This window comes from Castor canadensis, chromosome 11 (assembly GCF_047511655.1).
Source record: "Castor canadensis chromosome 11, mCasCan1.hap1v2, whole genome shotgun sequence".
In the NCBI taxonomy this organism is placed as follows: Eukaryota; Metazoa; Chordata; class Mammalia; order Rodentia; family Castoridae; genus Castor; species Castor canadensis.
The window spans coordinates 35,367,446-35,388,985 of NC_133396.1; the positions used below are offsets into that span (position 1 = coordinate 35,367,446).

Sequence of the window (21,540 nt, forward strand, 5' to 3'; positions counted from 1 at the left end):
AAGCCTAGGCATTTCATAGACTCTTATTACTTCTTACTAAAAGAAGTTATAAACTGGATGGCATTACATACTCACTAGCTCAGTACCTTCATTAAAAGAAGATGAAGACTGAGACCCAAATTTTAAAGGGTTTTAAAATTTTTATAATTAGTTTCTAATACTTTTTAAACTTTCATTACAAATTATCTATGTTCTCATGCAGTTAAAAAGTGTAACTTGTGGAGGGGGTGATTTCAGGTATGATATATTTGATATATTGTAAGAGCTTTTGTAAATGCCACAGTATACCTCTACCCAGCACAACAATAAAATAAGTAAAATGTATTTCACAGGGGAAAAAAATATATAACTTGCCTTGTAGTTTCTTTAACCATATGCTGTTTTCTGTTTTGTAACTAATTATGCAGTATAGAGTTCAAAGAGCTTGGAATTGGGAGTTAGAAAGCTCGAATGTTAATTCTGGGTTCACCCATGGTTTATGTAATGTTTGAAGATGGGATTGGGATATGGCTGATGAGGGTTAGCTGGTTAGATTATAAGAATTGGTTGATCCTGTGATTTGATAGCTTAACTTACATCAGAATTACTGAATTTGATGGTGAGGAGATTGTTACTTTTGAGTGGTAAGGTATGACTCTCAATTGAGTTTTAATAAAGTCAGTTTTTATGTATGTAGCTGGGTCGTTACATGTTTTATAATGTTTTGCCATTGAATTAGTATTGTCTTTGCATTTAGATTTGCAGATGATTATAAAATTGCTATTCAACAGACTTACTCCTGGACAAATCAGATTGAAATTTCAGATAAAAATGGGTTCTTTGCGCTACCAAAAAATAAGAAACGTTCACGACAGAAAATTGCAGTTCATGTCCTAAACTTTTGGTGCTTAAATCCAGCTGTGGTAAGCTTCTCATGTTGTAAATGAGAGTTTTGCCTTCTTGGTCAATACCAATAAGTAAATGAGTGTGTTTGACTCTTTTAAAGATGATTTTATGTATCTAATGTTGTTTCCTTTTAGGCCTTTTCAGATATTAATGGCAAAGTTCGGACAATTGTTTTGACATCTGGTACATTATCACCAATGAAATCTTTTTCATCAGAGCTTGGTGTTACATTTACTATCCAATTAGAGGCTAACCATGTCATTAATAACTCACAGGTTAGTTTTTCCTTGTTGGTTTTTGAGGCTCTTGATCTTTTTACCTCAATATAATTCTATATAACAAATTGGAAGGTATCTGAAATACCAGCAAACAAACCCTCATATGATATTCATTTTAGTTTTTAGAAGCAAAGAAAAACTGTCAGCTACTTAGTTTTGTCAACAAAAGGAAATACTAATTAATAGTATTTCATCAGTCCAGTTTCTTTGGATACCAAGACTGTACTACAGATTCTTCATTTGAACAAGTTTTAGTGTTTCTGTGAACTCTAAAAGCAAAAGAAAATTTTGACTACTGGAGTCCCTGTTGTATAATTATTTTTTCTCTTTTCTATTAGAATATAGTGTATCTTTTTTCTTCTTTTTTATTTCTCTTTTTTTCTCTGTACTTAGATTATTAACCTGAAATAGTTCTTTCACAAGTATAGTCATTTAATACTTTATTTTGAAAAATAATATCTTATAAATGTTATTTTAAATTTCCTGGAAATATTTGAATTACTATTTTTCATTATGCCTCCTGTTCCTTTTTAAGAAGTAATTTGTAGTAGTTAGCTACATGTTTAACATCACCTGTGTGCCTAACACAATTTTGGTTCTTTATATAACTGAGCATATTTTGGGTTCTCACAATTGCTTGGGAGCAACTACTGACATTTAGAAGTTGAGGGCTCAGAGTGCTTAGCTTTTATATAATTAAGAAATTCCTTTCCAAAATGCTAGAGTGCTTCCTGTTGAGAAACATTACTGTAAACAATAGTAAGAATACAGGTTCCATATTTTCAAGTTGCCCTCTTTAGAGGCACAAGTAAATATAGGAGTTAGTAAATTCAGCATATTTTATAAGATTATTCTTGTATGCTGTCATTAATTATGTCCTTAACCTAGTGTACAAAGTCTGTTTAACTTGTAATATCACTGAATTATAACGCTAATTGTTCAACTGAACAGTGTTATACTGTAACATCCTCCAACTTAAGAAGTACTTCTTAATTTAAATTGTGGTAAAATATAGCATAAAATTTACCGTCTTACCATTTTTAAGAGTAAGACTCAGTCTTGCTAAGTATACCCATATTGTTGCATAGCCAGTCAGTCTCAAGAACATTTTCATCTTGCAAAATTGTGACTCTATTCCCATTAAACAACTTTCCATTTCCCCTCTCTAGTAGTCCCTGGTAAACACCATTCTACTTTCTTTTTATAGGACTTTGACTACTCTAGATAGTTCTTATTAGTGGAATCATAAGGTATTTGTCTTTTTCTGACTGACTTATTTTACTTAGCATAATGTCCTCAAAGTTTGTCCATATGATAGATAATTTCCTCAAGGTTCATCTCTTGTAGCATGGATCAGAATTTTCTTTTTAAGGCTGACTAATATCCCCTGTATGTATATGGCACATTTTGCTTATCCATTCATTCATTGATTCCCTCAACCTTTTATCTTGGAATATTATAAACTTCAGAAAAGTTGAAATAATAGTATTAATATAGTGAATATCTTTATATACTTCACCTAGATTTATCAGTTGTTAACATTTTGTTTGGTTCCCCATGGATCTAGATGGAGAGGTAAAATATTGCTCATTTTTGGATAAATTGTTCAAATATAATTTGTAGACCTTATGACAGTTTGCCCTTAAATGTTTAGCATATATCGTCTAAGAACAAGTACATTATCCTTTGTAATTAATTATTATTATTTTTTTTTTAGCATTGCTGAAAATCAAACCCATGGCCTTATGCATGCTAGGCAGGTACTCTACAACTTAGCAACATCCCCAGCTTTATAAGTACCTTATCCTACATGACCACAGTACTGTGAAAACATCCAAGCAATTTAATGTTGATACGATACAGTCAATATTCATATTTTCCAGTTGTTTCTGCTGAATTTCTGTTGAATTTGTTGTTGTTTTATCTTCTTTTCATTTAAATGAAAGTACTCTGAACTAAGTATTATTTTTCCTACCTTGTTTAGGCATAGTTCTAACACTTACATATTGATATTCTAGGTTTGGGTTGGTACCATTGGTTCAGGCCCTAAGGGTCGGACTCTCTGTGCTACCTTTCAGCACACTGAAACATTTGAATTCCAGGATGAAGTGGGAGCGCTTTTATTATCTGTGTGCCAGACTGTGGGCCAAGGAATTTTGTGTTTTTTACCATCTTACAAGGTAAGGGAATATTTATTGTTTCTCTTAACTTTAAAAAGTCATGTAGAAATACCATGATAAACTTTCTATAATGAGAAATAGTAAGGTAACTATAGTTTTCTGAGCATTATATGTCATATTCTTATTTATTAAGATACTACCCAGTTGTTCTACTGCTGTTTTACTTACAAGTCTTAACATGGTTGAGGAAATAGTGATAAGACCTTTTAGCTTTGTTAAACAAAATGTTAGTTATTAGAGGACTGATTATATGTTTATGTGATTTTTATTCTTAGAAGCAACATAGTTTTTTCATAGTTGAAGGGAAGACTAGTGTACTTTTTCACTTTCATAAATTATACTTTTGAATATTTCAGTAAAGCAAATCTAAGCCACATGTTCTTTTTGCCCATTATTTTGCTTCATGCATCTGACTAAAAGAGAGTTTTTGGCTTGTTTTTAGAGTCACTCTGATTTTTAATAATTTTTTAGGTGAAATTAAATTTATGTTGTACATTTCAGACCTCATTATTGAAAACATTGAAACTACAAATAATCTCTGAGAGTAATATCACATTTTATCAAAACATGTTGCATTTCAATATGGAGAAATGGAAATTACTTCTCAAGATTATTTTAGCTATGTTGAGTTTTGAGATTCCATATGCAATTTTGGATGAGTTTTACTTTTGACAGTATTACCATCCTAACAATAGGGAGTCTTCTGATTGGAGATTTAATTCAGTGGTAGAGCACTTGGCCTTATATGTGCAATGCTGTGGGTTCAGTCTCTACCACTGGGGGAAAAAGTCTTCCAAACCATGAAATGGAATGTCTTTCCTTTTAATTATGACATTTCTTTTAGCAGTGTTTAATAGTTTTTATTGCACAAGTCTTTTGAATCCTTGGTTAAGTTTATTCCTAAGTATTTTATCCTTTTTGATGTTATTGTGAATGGGATCATTTTCTTAATTTCCCTTTCAGGTTGTTTAATTGCAACTGATTTTTCTGTAGTGATTTTTTATTCTGAAGCTTTGCTGAATTTCTCTTAAAGGTGGTATGTATGTGATGTTTTGAGGGTTTTTTGTTTTGTTTTTCCTTTTTTGGTAGTACTAGGGTTTAGTTTAGGGTTTGAACTCAGAGCTTCTCCCTTGTTAGGCAGACACTACCACTTGAGCCATGCCTCTAGCCTTGGACTTTCTTAAATACATAAAATCATGTTATCTGTGAACAGAGATAATTTTACTTCTTCCTTTATAATCTGGATACCTTTTCATTCTTTTTCTTGTCTTACTACTTGTCTGGAACTACTATGTTGAGTAGAAGTGGTGAAAACTGGCATTGATCTTGTCTTCTTGATATTTAGGGGACACTTTCTTATCTATACTGTCTTTCTTCTATGTTTGTTTACTGTGTTTCATTTTGTGATGCTTGGGATCGATCACAGGGCTTTGTGCAAACCATTCAGATACATCCCCAGGCCTACATCATTTCTCTTTTAATCTTCAGTCTTTAGATCTAATATGGGTCCCTTGTACTTATTCTGTAGGTTTTTTTTGTTTAATCCTGTCAGTGTCCACTTTTTTGTTGAAGAGTTTATTACATGTATATTTAAAGCTATTACCAATAAGAAAGGACTCTGTCATTTTTCTATTTGCTTTCTTTATGTATTAGCTTTCCCCTACCACTTGTTCCATTATTGCTTCTTTTTTTGTTCAGCATTTTTGTAGTAATGAGTTGTGATTTCCTTCTCATTTTATTTTGTGTACATCCTACAGATATTTCTTTGTTGTTGCCATAAGGATTGTAGATATTATTTTAAGATTATAGTAATCTCATTTGAGTCAATACAACCTAACTTCAATTATATACAAAACTATACTACTAAACAGCTCTCCTGTGTATCTTTTTGTTGCTGATATTATAGATTTCTTCTATGTATGTTATATACCCAGAAACATAGGTTTGATAGATTATATTATATATTGGATATATTACATACCAATAACATAGATTTAAATCCTGTAGAAAATTTCAAAATGGAGTTATAAACCAAAATTACAATGAACTGTAATATTTGCTCATGTACTTACCTTTACTAGTAATCTTCATGTATTTCTAGTGATTCAAGTTACTGTCTAGAATCCTTTAATTAAAAAAAATGATTCCTTTTAGCATTTCTTATAGAGCAGATTTAAGATAATGAGTTTGCTCAGCTTTTCTGGGTGTATCATAGCTTCATTTTCAAATGACAGTTTTGCCAGATAGAGAATTCTCAGTTCACAGTTTTTCCCTTAGCACTTTAAATACATCACCTGTCTGCTTGCTGGCCTCCGAACTTTCTGATGAGAAATTGGCTGATGATCTTACTGAAGATCCTTTATGATAAGCTTCTTTTTTCTTGCTGATTTCAAGAGTCTCTTTGCCTTTGTACAGTTTAATTATGTGTCATGGTTTGGTTTGCTTTGGATTTATCCAAAACAAATTAGCTTCCTAATTTGTAGATTTATGACTTTCTTCAAATTTGGGAAGTTCACAGCCATTTTTTCTTAAAATATCTTGAATTGAGTAAAAATGGAAACAAAATATCATTTATAAAATTCAGCTAAAGTTGTGCTTAGATAGAAATTTATCTTTTAATGCTTATTAGGAACAATATAAAACTATGATCTTTGCTTATACCTTAGGAATCTAGAAAAAGAAATGGAAAGTAAATACAAAATAAGTAGAGGGTAGAAGGAAGGACATAATAGAGATAAAAATAAAATAGAAAACTGTCACATAATAGAAATTCATTAATGAAACCAAGAATTATTCTCATTGTGAAAATGTATTAATAAAATTAAGTCTAGCCAATACAGAGAAGGCCTAATAATACCACAAATTAAAAGGGAACATCTTTATAGATCCAGTTGACACTATAAATATAATAAAGAGATACTTAAAAAACCTGTATGCTCAGCATTTAAACAACTTATATGAAATAAATAAATTCCCTGAAAGTCACAGATAATCAAAATTGACTCAAAAAGAATTAATTCAAATAACATATCGATTGAGCAAGTTGAAGTAGTAATTACAATCCTTCAACAAAGAAATGTGTAGGCTCATTTGCCCTCATTGGTGAATTCTACCAAGAAAAACTACCAATCCTACACAAACTGAGACAGTAGGGGAAGAGGAAGTACTTCCTACATCATCAGACAAAGCATATTTCTGGTACCAAATCCAAACAAGAGCATTATAAGAAAACAAAATTATAAGGGTTGGGGTATGGCTAATTGTTTAACTGTTAGAGTGTGTGCCTACCAAGCATGAGACCCTGACTTCAAATCCCAGTACTACCACTAAAAAAAAAAAAAAAAAAGAAGAAGAAAAATTACAAACCAAAATGTAAGTCCAAAAATGATTACCAAAAACCAAGTCAGTTTGATCCATTAATATATGAAAAGGATCGTACATCATAACCCAGTGAATTTATCTCAAGTCAGTATTAGTTTTATTTTCAAAAGTCAATCAGTATAATTCACCAAATCAATGGAATAAAGGGGAAAAGTACATATTCACCTTTAAAAATACAGAGAAAATATTTTACATAGTTTAAATTTTTAGTAAAGAATAATCTGATAAAATGCTCTTATCAAAAACACAACATCCTAACCATCGTTAGACTGAAAGCTTTTTTGCCTTCTTTCAGAAATACGATACAGATGTCCATTCTCACTACTTTTGTTCAACATTGTACTATATCCAATTCAGTAAGGAAGAAAAATAATTGCAAGATACAAAGATTTGGAAAGAAGTAAAATTGGTTTTACTTCAGACATCATTTTTGTATAGTTAGAAAATTCTAAGAAATTTATTAAAAGCTGTTAGAATTAATAGCTGAACATAGTAAGCTCTGAGTCTATAGGAGGTCAGTAAATACAGATTGTATGTCTATAATAGTAATAAACAAGTAGGAAATAAAAATAATGATAGTTAGAATAGCATAAAAACATAAAATTTGTCTATGGTATGCATGACCTGAACACTGAAATGTACAAAATGTTGATTAAAATCTACATGTAAGCCAGGTGCCAGTGGCTCACATCTGTAATCCTAACTACTTGAGAGGCCAAGAGTGTGAGGATCATGATTTGAGGCCAGCCAGGGCACATAGCTCTTGAGCTCCCATCTGCGCATAATAACTAGAGCAAAATGGACTGGTGTTGTAAGTCAAGCAATAGAGCACCTGCTACTTGGCAAGTGTGAAGTCCTGAGTTTAAATCCCAGTCACACCAAAAAAAAAAAAAAAAAAGTCTACAAATAAAACCTATATAAATACAGAGAATTATGTTCATAAGTCTGTTTTGTTAAAGTGTCTGTTCTGAACTTGATATGTATGTTTAAACCAATCTCGGTAAAAATTTTGTTTCTGATTTTGATTTTGTTGTTTTTGGCAATACTGGGTTTTGAACTTAGTGCTTCATACTTGCTAGGTGTATACTACTTGAATCATGCCTCCTGCCCTTACTTTTAAAGAACTTGACATGTTGATTTTTTAATTCACATAAAATGTAATTGACATAGATTATAAAAGAAATTTAGAAAAAATAAATAAGAACAAAGCTGGAGGACTTAAAAACCTTGTTTCAGCATTTACCATTTTAGCATAGTAATCAAGACAATTGGGTATGGACCAAAGCATAGGCATATACAACAATGGAACAAGATAGAGTCTGGAAACTGATTTGTGTATCTGTGGTCAATAGGCTGTTGACAAGGTGCTGCAGTAGTTTGATGGAGAATTGGCAGTCTTTTCAAGAAATGTTGCATGAAGCACTTGTATATCCATATGGGCTAAGTACTTCATAGCCTGATATAAAATTACTAATTGATCACAAACCTAAATATAAAAGCTAAAACTGTAAAGGTTCCACAGGATACTTAGAAAGAAGGATATATTTTGACTTTTGTTTTAGAGAAGGTACAAATAGCATAAGCTTTTAAAGAAAGGAGTTATAAAATAGACTTGTCCAAAATCAAAAGTTTTATTCTTCAATAGACATTGCAAAGAAAATGAAAAAGCATGCCACTATCTTGGAAAATACATTTGAGATACATATATCAAAGAACTTATATCCAGAATGTGTAAAAAATCCAATAAGAAGATATATGTGTGTGTATATATAAATACACATATATTTATATATGTATATATAATCATATATGTATATAGATACATATATATTTACGTATATATAATAAGCATGTGTATACATAGTATATAATATATGTATATATTGTATTATAAATATATATTTATAATGTAAATATAATTTATATTATATGCATATATATATATATATATTATATATATATATAAAATGGAAAAAGGAAAAAAAATCTCCAAATTTCCTCTTTTTTATAAGCGTACTAGTCAAATTGGATTAGGAACACTAAGAAGACCTTATTTCCAGTCACATTTGGCATTATTAGGAATTTAGGTTCTATCTTGTGAATTTTGTGGAAACAGTGTAGCCCATAGGACACAAAGGAGCTTTGTAGGATGTTGTAAATGTTCTATATCTTGATTATGGGAGAAGTTTCTTGGGTGCATTTCTTACAACTCATTAAGCTTAAAACAGGTGTACTTTATTATACTTAGTAAAGTAACTTTTTTTTTGGTGATACTGGGGTTTGAGCTCAGGGCCTTGCACTTACTAGTCAGGTGCTCTACCACTTGAGCCACTCAGCTAGTCCATAAAGGAATTCAGCAGTGAAATGTCAGCCCGAATAAGACAAAAAGTTACATTGCAAATATTATTGAAAGTTTATTAAAAGTGTGTTTATCTGGAAGGAATGTAATATTTTACATCCCACGATGTGCCCCTGCACTATGCTGAATTTTATATCCCTCAGCAATATTAGTCATACCAATGGTAATATCTTTATCACTTTCTCTTTGACAAGAGTGCATAAATTCATACATTGTTTTTCATTATGTCAGCTGATGTTTCTATATAAGAAATAGAAAAAATTAGCTTTTTGATATGAAAATCTCTGAATATAGTACAAATTCAGTTGTAAAATGAGTGCTTAGAATTGTTTATACAAGTTGACATGCCTTGAGTTTTGGGGTGAATTAACCTTGTTATAGTTTGCATTCTCAACAATCTCCTAATTAACCTTCATGAAATATAGAATGTTTAGTCATATAGGAGTTCAGCTGAAGCAAATTATTAGCCAGAAATAATTAAGAACAATATTTAAAATTTTTTAAATGACAGACAAAAAACAATGAAATTCTGTTTTTAGTTAATTTTTTGATGTTGCTTAGATTTAAACTCAAGTCTTTGTGCTTGCTAAGGACTCTACTACTTGAACCATGCCACCAAACCCCTTTTACTGTATTTATTGTTTTAGGTAGGTTTTCATGCAAACCTCTCCTATCCCAGGCTCAGACAGCAATCCTGCTGTGTATGCCCTTGCGTAGCTGGGATTATAGGTGTAAGCTACCACACCTGGCTTCTTTGAGATAGAATCTTACTAACATTTTTGCTGCGGCTGGCCACAAACTGTAATCTTCCTAACTCCACACCCCAAGTAGCTGGTATTAACAGGCATGAGCCACCATGCCCAGCTGAAATTCTGTTTTTATTTTTTTTAAATCTGTGTACATTAATTGTATAAGGGGTTTCACTGTGATATTTACATAATTAAGTACATTGTACTTTGAACAAGTTCACCTCTGTTGTACTCATTTACCCCTCCTCTCTCTCCTCCACACCTTTTTTCAAACAGTATTTAGTGGATTTGACTATACTGTCTTCATATTATATATGTATAGGTAATGTACTTTGATTCTGTCTATTCCCCAGTACTGACACCCTTCCCCCTCCTCCCTCCTGTTGTTTCCCTCCCCCAAACAGTCTCCCTTTTACATCATTACTATTTTAGGTCTAAATCTCACATATGAGCAAAAATGTGATATTTGCCATTTTGAGCTTGGCTTATCTTGCTCTACATGATGATCTCCAGTTCCATCCATTTTCCTGCAAACTTTTGAAATAATTTCATTCTTTATGGTTGAGTAATACTCCATTGTGTATATTTACTACATTTTCTTTATTCATTGGTTGTTGGACACTAGACAAATACCAAAGCTTGGTTATTGTCAATAGTACTGTGATAAATATGAATATCTTTCTTGTATGTTGAGTTATACTCCTTTGGATACATGCCCAACAGTAGTATGGCACAGTCCTAAGATTGGTCTGTTTTTAGATTTCCATAGTGGCTGCACTAGTTTACATTCCCACCAACTGTGTATGAGGCCTCTTTTTACCTGCATCCTTGCCAACATGTTGCTGTTTTCCTTCCTGCCTTCCTTCCACACGCTTGGTAAACAGGTGCTTTACCACTTGAGCTACTCCACCAGCCCTTTTTGTGTTGGATATTTTGGAGATAGTGTGTCTCTTTTGTTGCCTGGGCTGGCCTTGAACCTCACTCCTCCTGACCCTGCCTCCTACAAAGCTAAGATTACAGGTGTGAGCCACTGGCCTCCCAGCTGTTACTTATTTTCTTTATTATTGGCATCCTAACTGGGGTGAGATAGAATCATTGTATAATTTTGTTTTGCATTTCTTTTATGGCTAAGGCTATTGAACATAATCTCAGGTATTTGTTAGCCATTGTTCTTCTGAAAACTGACTATTAAATTCATTTGCCCATTTATTGATTGGATTATTTGTTCCCTCTACTTACATGTTCAAGTGTTTTCCCATAGTAGCTTCAGAGTTTCAGGTCTTACATTAAGGTCTTTGATCTTTTTTTTTTTTTTTTTTTTTTTTGTATGAGTTGAGTGTTAGCGATCTAGTTTCAGTCTTCTGACATTAGATAACCAGATTTCCCAGCACCATTTGTTGAAGAGGCTGTCTTCTCAATGTGTATTTTTGGCTCCTTTGTCACAAATCAAGTGGCTGAAGCTGTGTGGGTTTATTTATGAATCTTCTAATTTCTTGGTCTACGTGTCTGCTTTTGTACCAGTTCCACACTGTTTTTGTTACTATAACTCTAGTATAATTTGAAGGGCAGTATTGTGATACTTCCAGCATTGTTCTTTTTGCTCAAGATTACTTTTGCTATTTGGGGTCTTTTATGTTTCCATATGAATTTTAGGGTTGATTTTTCTATCTCTGTGAAGAAGGACATTGGGATGTTGATGGGAATGGCATGAAATCTGTAGATTGCTTTGGTACTGTAGCCATTTTCACAATACTAATTCCAATGATCTATGAAAATGGGATGTCTTTCCATCTTCTGATGTCTTTTGTTTCTTCAAGGTTTTATAATTTTCACTGTAGAGCTCTTTCACCTCCTTAGTTAAGCTTATTCCTAGGTGTTTTCCCTCATGCCTATTGTGAGTAGAATTATTTTCCTGATTTCTTTCTCAGCCCATTCATTGTTGGTATATAGAAAAGCTACTGATTTTTTTTTTTATGTTGTTTTTGTATCCTGCTACATTGCTGAAAGTGTTTATCAGATCTAGGAGGTTTTTGGTATAGTCTTTACGGTCTTTTGAGTATAGAATTGTACTATCTGCAAATAGGGATAATTTACTTCTTCCTTCTCTATTTGAATTTCTTTTCTTTCTCTCTCCTGCTTTGTTGTTCTGGGTAGGAATTCCAGTATATTAAATAGGAGCAGGAAGATTGTACACCTTTCTCATGTTCCTGACTTTAGAGGAAATAAATTTCAGTTTTTTCCAGTTTAATACAGTGTTGGCTATATATTTGTCATATACAGCCTATATTAGGTTGAGATACATTCCTTCTATTATGATTTTTTTTTATCAGAGCTTTTACCATGAAAGGATGTTGAATTTGGCAAGGGATTTTTCTGCCCTTTTGATCATCTACTGATATGATCATGTGATTTTTATTCTTCATTTTGTTTGTGTTTGTTGAACCATCCTTGCACCACTGGAATGAAACCAACTTGACCATGTTGTATGATCTTTTTGTTTTTAGTAGGAGAAAGCAAAGGTTTATTAGGATGCCATTTAAAGATGAGAAAATGGTGGGTGTCTAGACAAAGGAGCGTAGTACTAAGTCCTAACAAGGTCCAGCCCTGCTTAGCTTATGAGGTAAGCTATGGTCTTTTTAATGTGCTATTGAATTCAGTTTGTAAATATTTTATTGAGAATTTTTGGTCTTTGCTTATCAAGGAAATAGGTCTGTAATTTTCTTTCTGTTTGAAATGGTTGGGTTTGTTTTTTTTTAATCCAATCCACTATTCTATGTCTTTCAATTGGAGAATTGAGTTCATTAACATTCAGTATTATTATTGAAAGGTATGTAGTAATGCCTGTCATTTTGTTGTTTTTGTGATGTTTGCTTCTTCTGTAATCTTCATTTGGTAATCTACCTGTCTAGTGGGATTTATTCTTTCCTGTACTTTCCTCGTGTATTGGATTCTGTTTAGTATCTTCTGCATGCTGGTTCAGTGTTCATGAATTCCTTTAGGTTTCATTTATTGTGGAAGATTTTTCTTTCTTTCTTTTTTTTTTTAATTGTGCTGGAGGTATATTGTGGCATTTACAAAAGTTCTTAGTATGTATCAAATACATCATAACTTAATTTCACCCCCTCCATCATTTTCCTTTATCTTCCCCTCCCTTATTTCTTCTTTAATTATGAAGAATAGCTTTGCTGAACACAATAGTCTAGATTGACAGTTATTTTTTTTCAGGGCTTGGAATATATTGTTCCATGCTCTCCTTGCTTTCAAAATTTCTTTTGAGAAATCAAATGTTATTCTGATGGGTTTGCTTTTATATGTAACTTATCACTTCTCTCTTGCAGCATCGAATATTTTTTTTTTTTTAATATTTAGTGTTCTAACTATACTATGGAGGTATTTCTTTTCTGATCTTGCCTGTATCCGAATTACCCTCTCAAGATTGGGGAAGTTTTCTTCTGTTTTTTTTTTTTTTTTTGAGTATGTTATTTATGTCTTTAGTTTGTATTTGTTCTCCTTCTGCTATACATATGATTTATAGGTTTGGTCTTTTATTGGCGTCCCAGAAATCTTGCACGTTTGGTTTGTATTTTCTTAGCATTTTTCTTTGTTTATTTGTCTTTGTCTGACTGGTTTAATTCTTCTACTTTATCTTCAATTCCTGAGATTCTGTTTTCAATTTGTTCTATTCTATTAGCAAGGCTTTCAACTGAGATTTTTTTTTTGGATTATTGATGTTTTTCATTTCCAGAATTTCAATTTGATTTTTAAAAAGTATTTTTATATCTCTGTTGAGTTCCTCTTTCATAACTTACATTTTCCTCTTTTTACTTCAACTGTTTATTTGAATTCTTTTTGAATCCATTCAGCTGTTTATTTGTATCCTTTTTGAATGATTCAGGTTCTTTAATTTTGTTGACCGTTCTTGTCAGTGTTCTTCTGAGTTCATTATTTGAAATTTCATACAGTTCACTATTGTTCAAATCCTTTATTGTGGAATTATTGACTTTTGGAGGAGACATTGTCTTTTTTTCATATTAGTTGTGTTTCTACATTGGGATTTATGCATCTGAGGGCATTTTTGATTGGAGGTATTATTCTTCTATAACCTTTCAGTTAGAGTTTTCACAATGTTAAGGCAAAATTGAGTAGTGGCTGGGTCGTGGTGTATTTTCTTGTCAGTAGAATTGGGGGTGGGTAATGGCTCAGTAGTCAAACATTTCACCCCACTGTGCTCAAGACACTGGGTTTGGTCCCCTGTTCCACTCGTGGAGAAGAAGCTTAGTTACAGAAGCACTTAAGTTGACCAACACCCACCATGAGAACACAGCAGTCCCTAATAAGGAACAATTACTACCACAGCTTTAGTATCTTTAGAGAAATAAAGATTGGAAGGGGAGATGACTAAGGTTAATAGAAGGGGGTAATGAGAAAGTAGAATGAGATAGGGAGAAAAGATCTAGCTGAAGGTGTATTGAGAAAGAAAGGACAAAGAGAAAAGAGGAAAAAAAAAGAAAACCAATCTGACGATCTACTTGCTAAAAATACAGCCGACAAAGAAGGTGTATAGGTGAATAGAAAGAGGAGAAATAGAAGTGAGAGAACTACTCTGATTGTAGATGGAAAGAAAGTAGCAGTGGAGTAGGGTAATAAGAGAGGAAGTAAGAAGATAAGATTAAAGATTGAGTATTGAAAGGTGGGTGTTACAACTCACATATAACAAGTGTAAAAAAGAAAAAGGGAAGGGGAGAAAGAGCAGAAATAAAAATAAAGTGAAAGAGAGCAAAAATACCCAAACTAATACACAAAAAGAAAAATCATGAAAGAAAAAAACAGGGCCGGCAGAGTGGCTCAAGCAGTAAGAGCACCTGTCTAGCAAGCATCAGGCCCTGAATTCAAACCCTAGTGCTACTAAAAAAAAAGAAAAAGGAAAAAGAAAAGAAATAATCACCATTTTCTTCATTACTTTCCATTGCAGCTATGTTGCAGTTGTTTGTTTATTTGTTTTAAAGTCTGAACTGGTTAGTCCTGTAAGTGCAGCCTGGTGTGGAGGCTTTGAGAGTGACTGCTCGAAACCCTTGGCTGGTTCCTCAGCTCAGGAACGTAGACTTAGAGGCTCCCATGATGGCTTCTAGATACCAGCTCTCCATCCCCTACCCCTAATCACTCCCCTTGTAATGTGTGTTGTCCTCCATCTCCCAGGCCTCTGCCAACTCATGGTCTGTTGTTCTCTAGTCAGGCGCCCTTTGGTTCCCCAGTCTGATACTGTTGTTCTATGTGCACTCTACCCAGCCATGCTGCTTAGGTCTGTCTGTGCCAAGATTTCTTAGATAGATAGAGCTGTGACTAGTAATGTGGTTATGCTAGTCCTCAGGACTCCATACTTTGTTTTTGTTTTTTTTTTTTTCATTTTTCTTTTATTATTCATATGTGCATACAAGGCTTGGTTTATTTCTCCCCCCTGCCCCCACCCCCTCCCTTACCACCCACTCCACCCCCTCCCGCTCCCCCCCTCAATACCCAGCAGAAACTATTTTGCCCTTATCTCTAATTTTGTTGTAGAGAGAGTATAAGCAATAATAGGAAGGAACAAGGGGTTTTGCTGGTTGAGATAAAGATAGCTATACAGGGCATTGACTCACATTGATTTCCTGTGCGTGGGGGTTACCTTCTAGGTTAATTCTTTTTGATCTAACCTTTTCTCTAGTACCTGGTCCCCTTTTCCTATTGGCCTCAGTTGCTTTAAGGTATCTGCTTTAGTTTCTCTGCATTAAGGGCAACAAATGCTAGCTAGTTTTTTAGGTGTCTCACCTATCCTCACCCCTCCCTTGTGTGCTCTCGCTTTTATCATGTGCTCATAGTCCAATCCCCTTGTTGTGTTTGCCCTTGATCTAATGTCCACATATGAGGGAGAACATACGATTTTTGGTTTTTTGAGCCAGGCTAACCTCACTCAGAATGATGTTCTCCAATTCCATCCATTTACCAGCGAATGATAACATTTCGTTCTTCTTCATGGCTGCATAAAATTCCATTGTGTATAGATACCACATTTTCTTAATCCATTCATCAGTGGTGGGGCATCTTGGCTGTTTCCATAACTTGGCTATTGTGAATAGTGCCGCAATAAACATGGATGTGCAGGTGCCTCTGGAGTAACAGTCTTTTGGGTATATCCCCAAGAGTGGTATTGCTGGATCAAATGGTAGATCGATGTCCAGCTTTTTAAGTAGCCTCCAAATTTTTTTCCAGAGTGGTTGTACTAGTCTACATTCCCACCAACAGTGTAAGAGGGTTCCTTTTTCCCCGCATCCTCGCCAACACCTGTTGTTGGTGGTGTTGCTGATGATGGCTGTTCTAACAGGGGTGAGGTGGAATCTTAGTGTGGTTTTAATTTGCATTTCCTTTATTGCTAGAGATGGTGAGCATTTTTTCATGTGTTTTCTGGCCATTTGAATTTCTTCTTTTGAGAAAGTTCTGTTTAGTTCACATGCCCATTTCTTTATTGGTTCATTAGTTTTGGGAGAATTTAGTTTTTTAAGTTCCCTGTATATTCTGGTTATCAGTCCTTTGTCTGATGTATAATTGGCAAATATTTTCTCCCACTCTGTGGGTGTTCTCTTCAGTTTAGAGACCATTTCTTTTGATGAACAGAAGCTTTTTAGTTTTATGAGGTCCCATTTATCTATGCTATCTCTTAGTTGCTGTGCTGCTGGGGTTTCATTGAGAAAGTTCTTACCTATACCTAGTAACTCCAGAGTATTTCCTACTCTTTCTTGTATCAACTTAAGAGTTTGGGGTCTGATATTAAGATCCTTGATCCATTTTGAGTTAATCTTGGTATAGGGTGATATACATCTAAAGGAGAAACTAAGTTGCTACATTTAAGAAACTTTTTATTATTTAGATGGTTGACATTTCTATAGATGATAGATTTGCCTTAAGGAATCAGTTGAGCCTTTTCTGCAATGTTAAGTAGAGGAATCTTCATGGTGGTGAGGGCCATGGAATGTGGTAGGAGGTTGTGCAATCCTCAGAGGTTAGATATATGTGGTTCTTGAGAACTTCTCCTTTTGTTATTAAACAATAGACATTCATGTATTTGTTCCTTCATTTATTCATTTGACAAACATATGTTGGGCATATACTACATTCTGGTAGACAATTAAAATGATTTGGTCAAGGTCATATGTCTAATTAGTGAAAACATTTGTCTTGGAACTTGATTTTCTAGTCTATGCTGCCTTGATAATAGCATCTTAAAGTTAATATAGAATTATGGTTGATCTCATAAATACTAATTTGATCTGTAATTTTTTGGGGGGAGAGGCAATTCTGGAGTTTTAAACTCAGGGCCTTGAGCTTGCTTGGCAGGTGCTCTACCACTTGAACTATGCCTCTATCCCTGATCTGTAATTGTTTTTACTGAGAACAGATTGCATATATATCCATATACCTATATCTGTATATATCATTTTTTATCTGTGTATATCTGTATTTATCTTTGCTTTTCATGTTTGTTATGGCTTGTGAGTTAAATTATTATCCTTTAGAATATAAGAGCTACTCTGAAGAGTGTGCTCAGAAGCTGCTTTAATAAGTGGGTGATTGAATATTCTGAAAAATAGTTGGGTAACTGGAAAGTAGAAATTTAAATAAGTTTTTTTTGTAAGTTTTGTTTTATGTGTATATGTACATGTATATAGTAGTTCATACCCCTCATCTATTAATAACGTGTACATTTGTGCCATCTCTGACTCCCCAAAAAAGTTCTGTAAAATACATTGATGTTTAAATTTTTAACCTATATATCTAAGGAGAATAAGGGCAGGAAAGTTAAGATTAAACTAGAATCAAGAATGGCCAGGTAACCTGGTTTAAAGAGGCAGTGATCAAGTAAGTAAATGTAGAAGCTGAATTAATTCTCATTCTCCCCTTGGTTCTAAACTATGTTTTTCATGAATGAAAGGATAGATATAGAACATGCTTTTTGGGAAATGCCAAGCAAATTGTTTAAAAATAACTTATGATTAATTAACTATGCTTTTTTCTTATTAAAGTAATTGTTTCGAATATGATTGGGGTAGAAAAACTTGGGGGCTCCAGGTATTGTATCTTTGTTACAATCTTTAATTTTGTAGTTAATTTTCATAATAGCAACTGTTGGGTTTTTTGTTGTTGTTTTTGTTGACAGTTTCAGATTGGCATTTTTTAATTTAAATGATTTGAGTGTTGTCAGGAGAAAAGTTACCCTGATGCAATGATAGCCTCCATATAATTTTATCAAGCAGAATCCAGATTAGTGCATTCGGTTTTTTGTTTTTGCTTCTGTCCTCTTGGTGGTAGTGGGGTTTGAACTCAGGACTAGACAGGTACTATACCACTTGAGCCATGCCCCCAGCCCTCCAAATAATCAAGTATGTCCCAGAGGTTATGGGACAAAGAAACTAACAGACCAAAGGAAGGTACTTGAATCACATCACTTATTAAGTTAAATTTAAACATACTAGGAAGCAAGGGGAAAGAATTATACAGGTTAACACATTTAGGATAGATTACAAGTGGATAGAAGGACAACATTACCTAAACCCTGGGTTATGCAGTGTTCATATGTCTTGTCTTCCTATCATATCAGCTTTCCTTGCTGGTGATGTGTTTATAAAGACTAGAGATGATTTTTATCAGGGGGGCCTATCTTAGCCCATTTTATGTTGTTATAATAGAATGCTACAGATTGGTAATTATAAAGAAATTTCTGACACATCTAGAGACTGGGAAGTCCAATATCATTGTGCCATTATGTGGTGTAGGCCTTCTTGCTGCATCATGCTATGGTGGAAGGCAAGAGAGTGAAAGAGGTCAAGAGAAAACAAGAAATTGAACTTGAAGCTTCAAGCCTTTTTATAATTGGCATTAATTGATTAATGAGGTCTTCACCCTCATGACCTAAACACACCTCTCATATGGCAACACCTCCCAACACTTGCTTTAGATTAAGTTTTCATTATGCCTCAAGCTCATGATCTTCCTGCCTCAGTCTCCTGGTTGTTGGGATTATAGATGTACACTACCATGCTCTGAAGGTGCAGAGTTTTCAAGGCTAATAATACATGCTTTAATTGAGAAAGGCAGAGACACAGCTTTGGTCCATAAGCTTATCTGCTGAGCCACTATGGAGTTTTTATTTGCCTTTTTTGGGCAGAGGACACATGGAACCAGAGTAGTTGTGACCAAAGGGTGACTGAATAAGCTGTAAGGAATATAGAGTTTCTCGTATACTTCGGGTATACTTAGTATATCTCGAATATTTGGTACCTCATATATATATATAGTGTATAGTGAATATTAGTGTCCTTTCATCTGTTTTGATCTATGTTTATATTCAAGTGCTGTACTCTATCTGTTTAATGTGTTACAGATCTCTAACTTTATTTTTAACATTAAAGAGTTTTACCCATCCATTTGGGTGTTTGTGTTTTATATTCAAATTGAATATTCTCAAATATTACAGCAAATGTAAGTTACATATATGAAATTACAATATTGTGGCTATATTTGGGTTTGCTTTTTTTTTTTTTTTTTTTTGGAGACCGGGTTTCAGTATGTAACCCAGGTTGCCTTTGAACTTGCTATGTAGCCCAGTCTGGCTTTGAACTCATGATCCTCCTACCTCCACCTTCTGAGTGCTGAAATTGCAGGTATTCGCCACCACCCTGGCATAATTCAGCCTCTTGAGGTGAAAGTACTAAGGAAGATACAACTAAATGGTAAGGTATTTCAGTAAAAATTCATATTTGGCCTCATTATATGATTGAATAATACAGAATTTTAAAAACATACCCATTTAAGTGTAACTAAAATGTTATTTAAAAACTAATGATTTATTTTTCACTTTTATTAGTATTTAAAATAGATTGTATTTTATTTCTAACATGTACCACCTGTAGGTAGATACCACCTGAGATAAGTAGACATTTCTCAGCTATTAATACCTCATGAAATGAACACTGAAGAATCATCTTTAGGTAGACAAATATGACAGGTTTCACCTACGAAATAAATCATGTGAATAAGATTATGAAAGATGGTAGTCTGTTTAGGCAGGACTATTAAAAGCATTAAGACTTGAGTACTGGCTATTAAAGTGAGTAAATGGCAATATTATGAAGTTAAACACATGCCAAAAAACATTTTCCAGGGGACTGGGATTGTAACAATACCATTAATGAGGGCAAAGAGGTCTTAATGCAATTTGCACTTTCTCAAGTTTCAAAAAGAGGCTTTGAGTTAGTGCATTATTAATGTACTGAACATCTGGAACTGTGTAAAAGCTGTGGACATTGAGCAAATGCAGGATTTCCCCACTAGTTTGCATTCTAACTTATTGCCTCCCTAGTGAAATACTAGTTTTAAGAAGTTTTAAAAAGTAAAATGACAATGTCCAGATAACACACAGACATTCCAAAGTATCTTTAATCTGTGAGATCTTACTTTGTACAAAACTGTCTTTGAGGTTAACAAATCCAAGTGATCACCAATTGGGAAATTAAATAATCTCTATCGCTATGGGTCATTTAGCTCTCTTTGTGAGCTATTAAAGTAAAATAATTTATATCAGATACCTCACATTTTTCACGTATGTAAGTAAGCCTTAAAGGCTGAGAGACAGCTCTGTGTCAGCGTACTATCATTTATTTGATTTTTATGTATGTAGTTAGGATACTTAAGAGGACTTTCACAATCACCTGAGTTATTTGTATGTTTAGTTATTCATGTGATTTCTCTGGCAAGAGGAAAATAATTAAAATTATAAATGTACAATTTGAATGTCACCTGTGATGACAATGGAAAAGCTGTAGACCTAAATTTTGTTACCTGAAATTGAAAATTTGCTATTGACCAGTTTAACTAAAATTAATCAGTACTTTTTTTTTCCTATAAAACTACCCTCCCAATTTGCAGGTAGCCCCTGTATAATTCTTAATAGAAAGTTTTTAATGTACTTTTAAAAAATTCTTCACAAAAGAGACTAAAACAAACACATTATACTCTGTGTAAATATTGCCTCATAATCACCATATTTCCTCCCTTTCAAAGTGCTCCTTGTATTTTTTCACCTGAACTAAAATCTGGATATACCTGGAGACATGCCACTTCCTTGTCAGCCCTTTCAAGTTGTGGCTTTTTCCTTTCGTGACTTGTAGTACTTCAGATTTACTCTCTTATTTATTCTGTTATGTTTTCTAAACCTTTACTTCTCAGTTTTGCTCTTTAAAAAGGAAGAAGAGGAGTTGGAGGGAGACCAGGGAAAGAGAAAGGAGAAAAAGTGAGTTAGATTAAAAAAAAAAAAAAAAAGAGGGAGGGAAGGTTCGTGGAACTCACAAAGACTCTAGTCTCAGTGTTCTTGTCTTTTAATAAGATCTTCCCCTTTCCCCTTCCCCTTCATCTTTGTTGTCATCTTAACACATCACCTGACCTTCTTTTGCACCTCATTTTGTTTCCTCCGTCTCCTGTTTTCTCTGACTTTCCATTATTTTGGACCTTCCTTTTTTGTTCATTTATTGAATCCATCCAAGTAATTCTTGAACATTTTGTATGTGTGAAGTACTGTTTACATGAGACCGTCAGCAGTGACCAAAACATGCAAAAATTATTGTCCTCTGATATTTCAGGGGTAAGAGGCAGAAAGATACTAATATGTTAGACGATGTTAT

At 33.6% G+C, this 21,540-nt stretch overlaps 1 protein-coding gene across 6 annotated transcripts in view; it reads left to right on the forward strand.

Annotated features, from left to right (window-relative positions):
• Brip1 (BRCA1 interacting DNA helicase 1) overlaps positions 1-21,540 on the forward strand; it is a 135,810-nt gene that overhangs the window by 53,416 nt on the left and 60,854 nt on the right. For all 6 annotated transcript variants that reach the window (XM_074046231.1, XM_074046235.1, XM_074046232.1 and 3 more), the window contains 3 exons: positions 737-902; positions 1,020-1,160; positions 3,182-3,343. In XM_074046231.1, the coding sequence (XP_073902332.1) occupies positions 737-902; positions 1,020-1,160; positions 3,182-3,343 (469 nt within the window). The remainder of the gene's footprint in view (positions 1-736; positions 903-1,019; positions 1,161-3,181; positions 3,344-21,540) is intronic.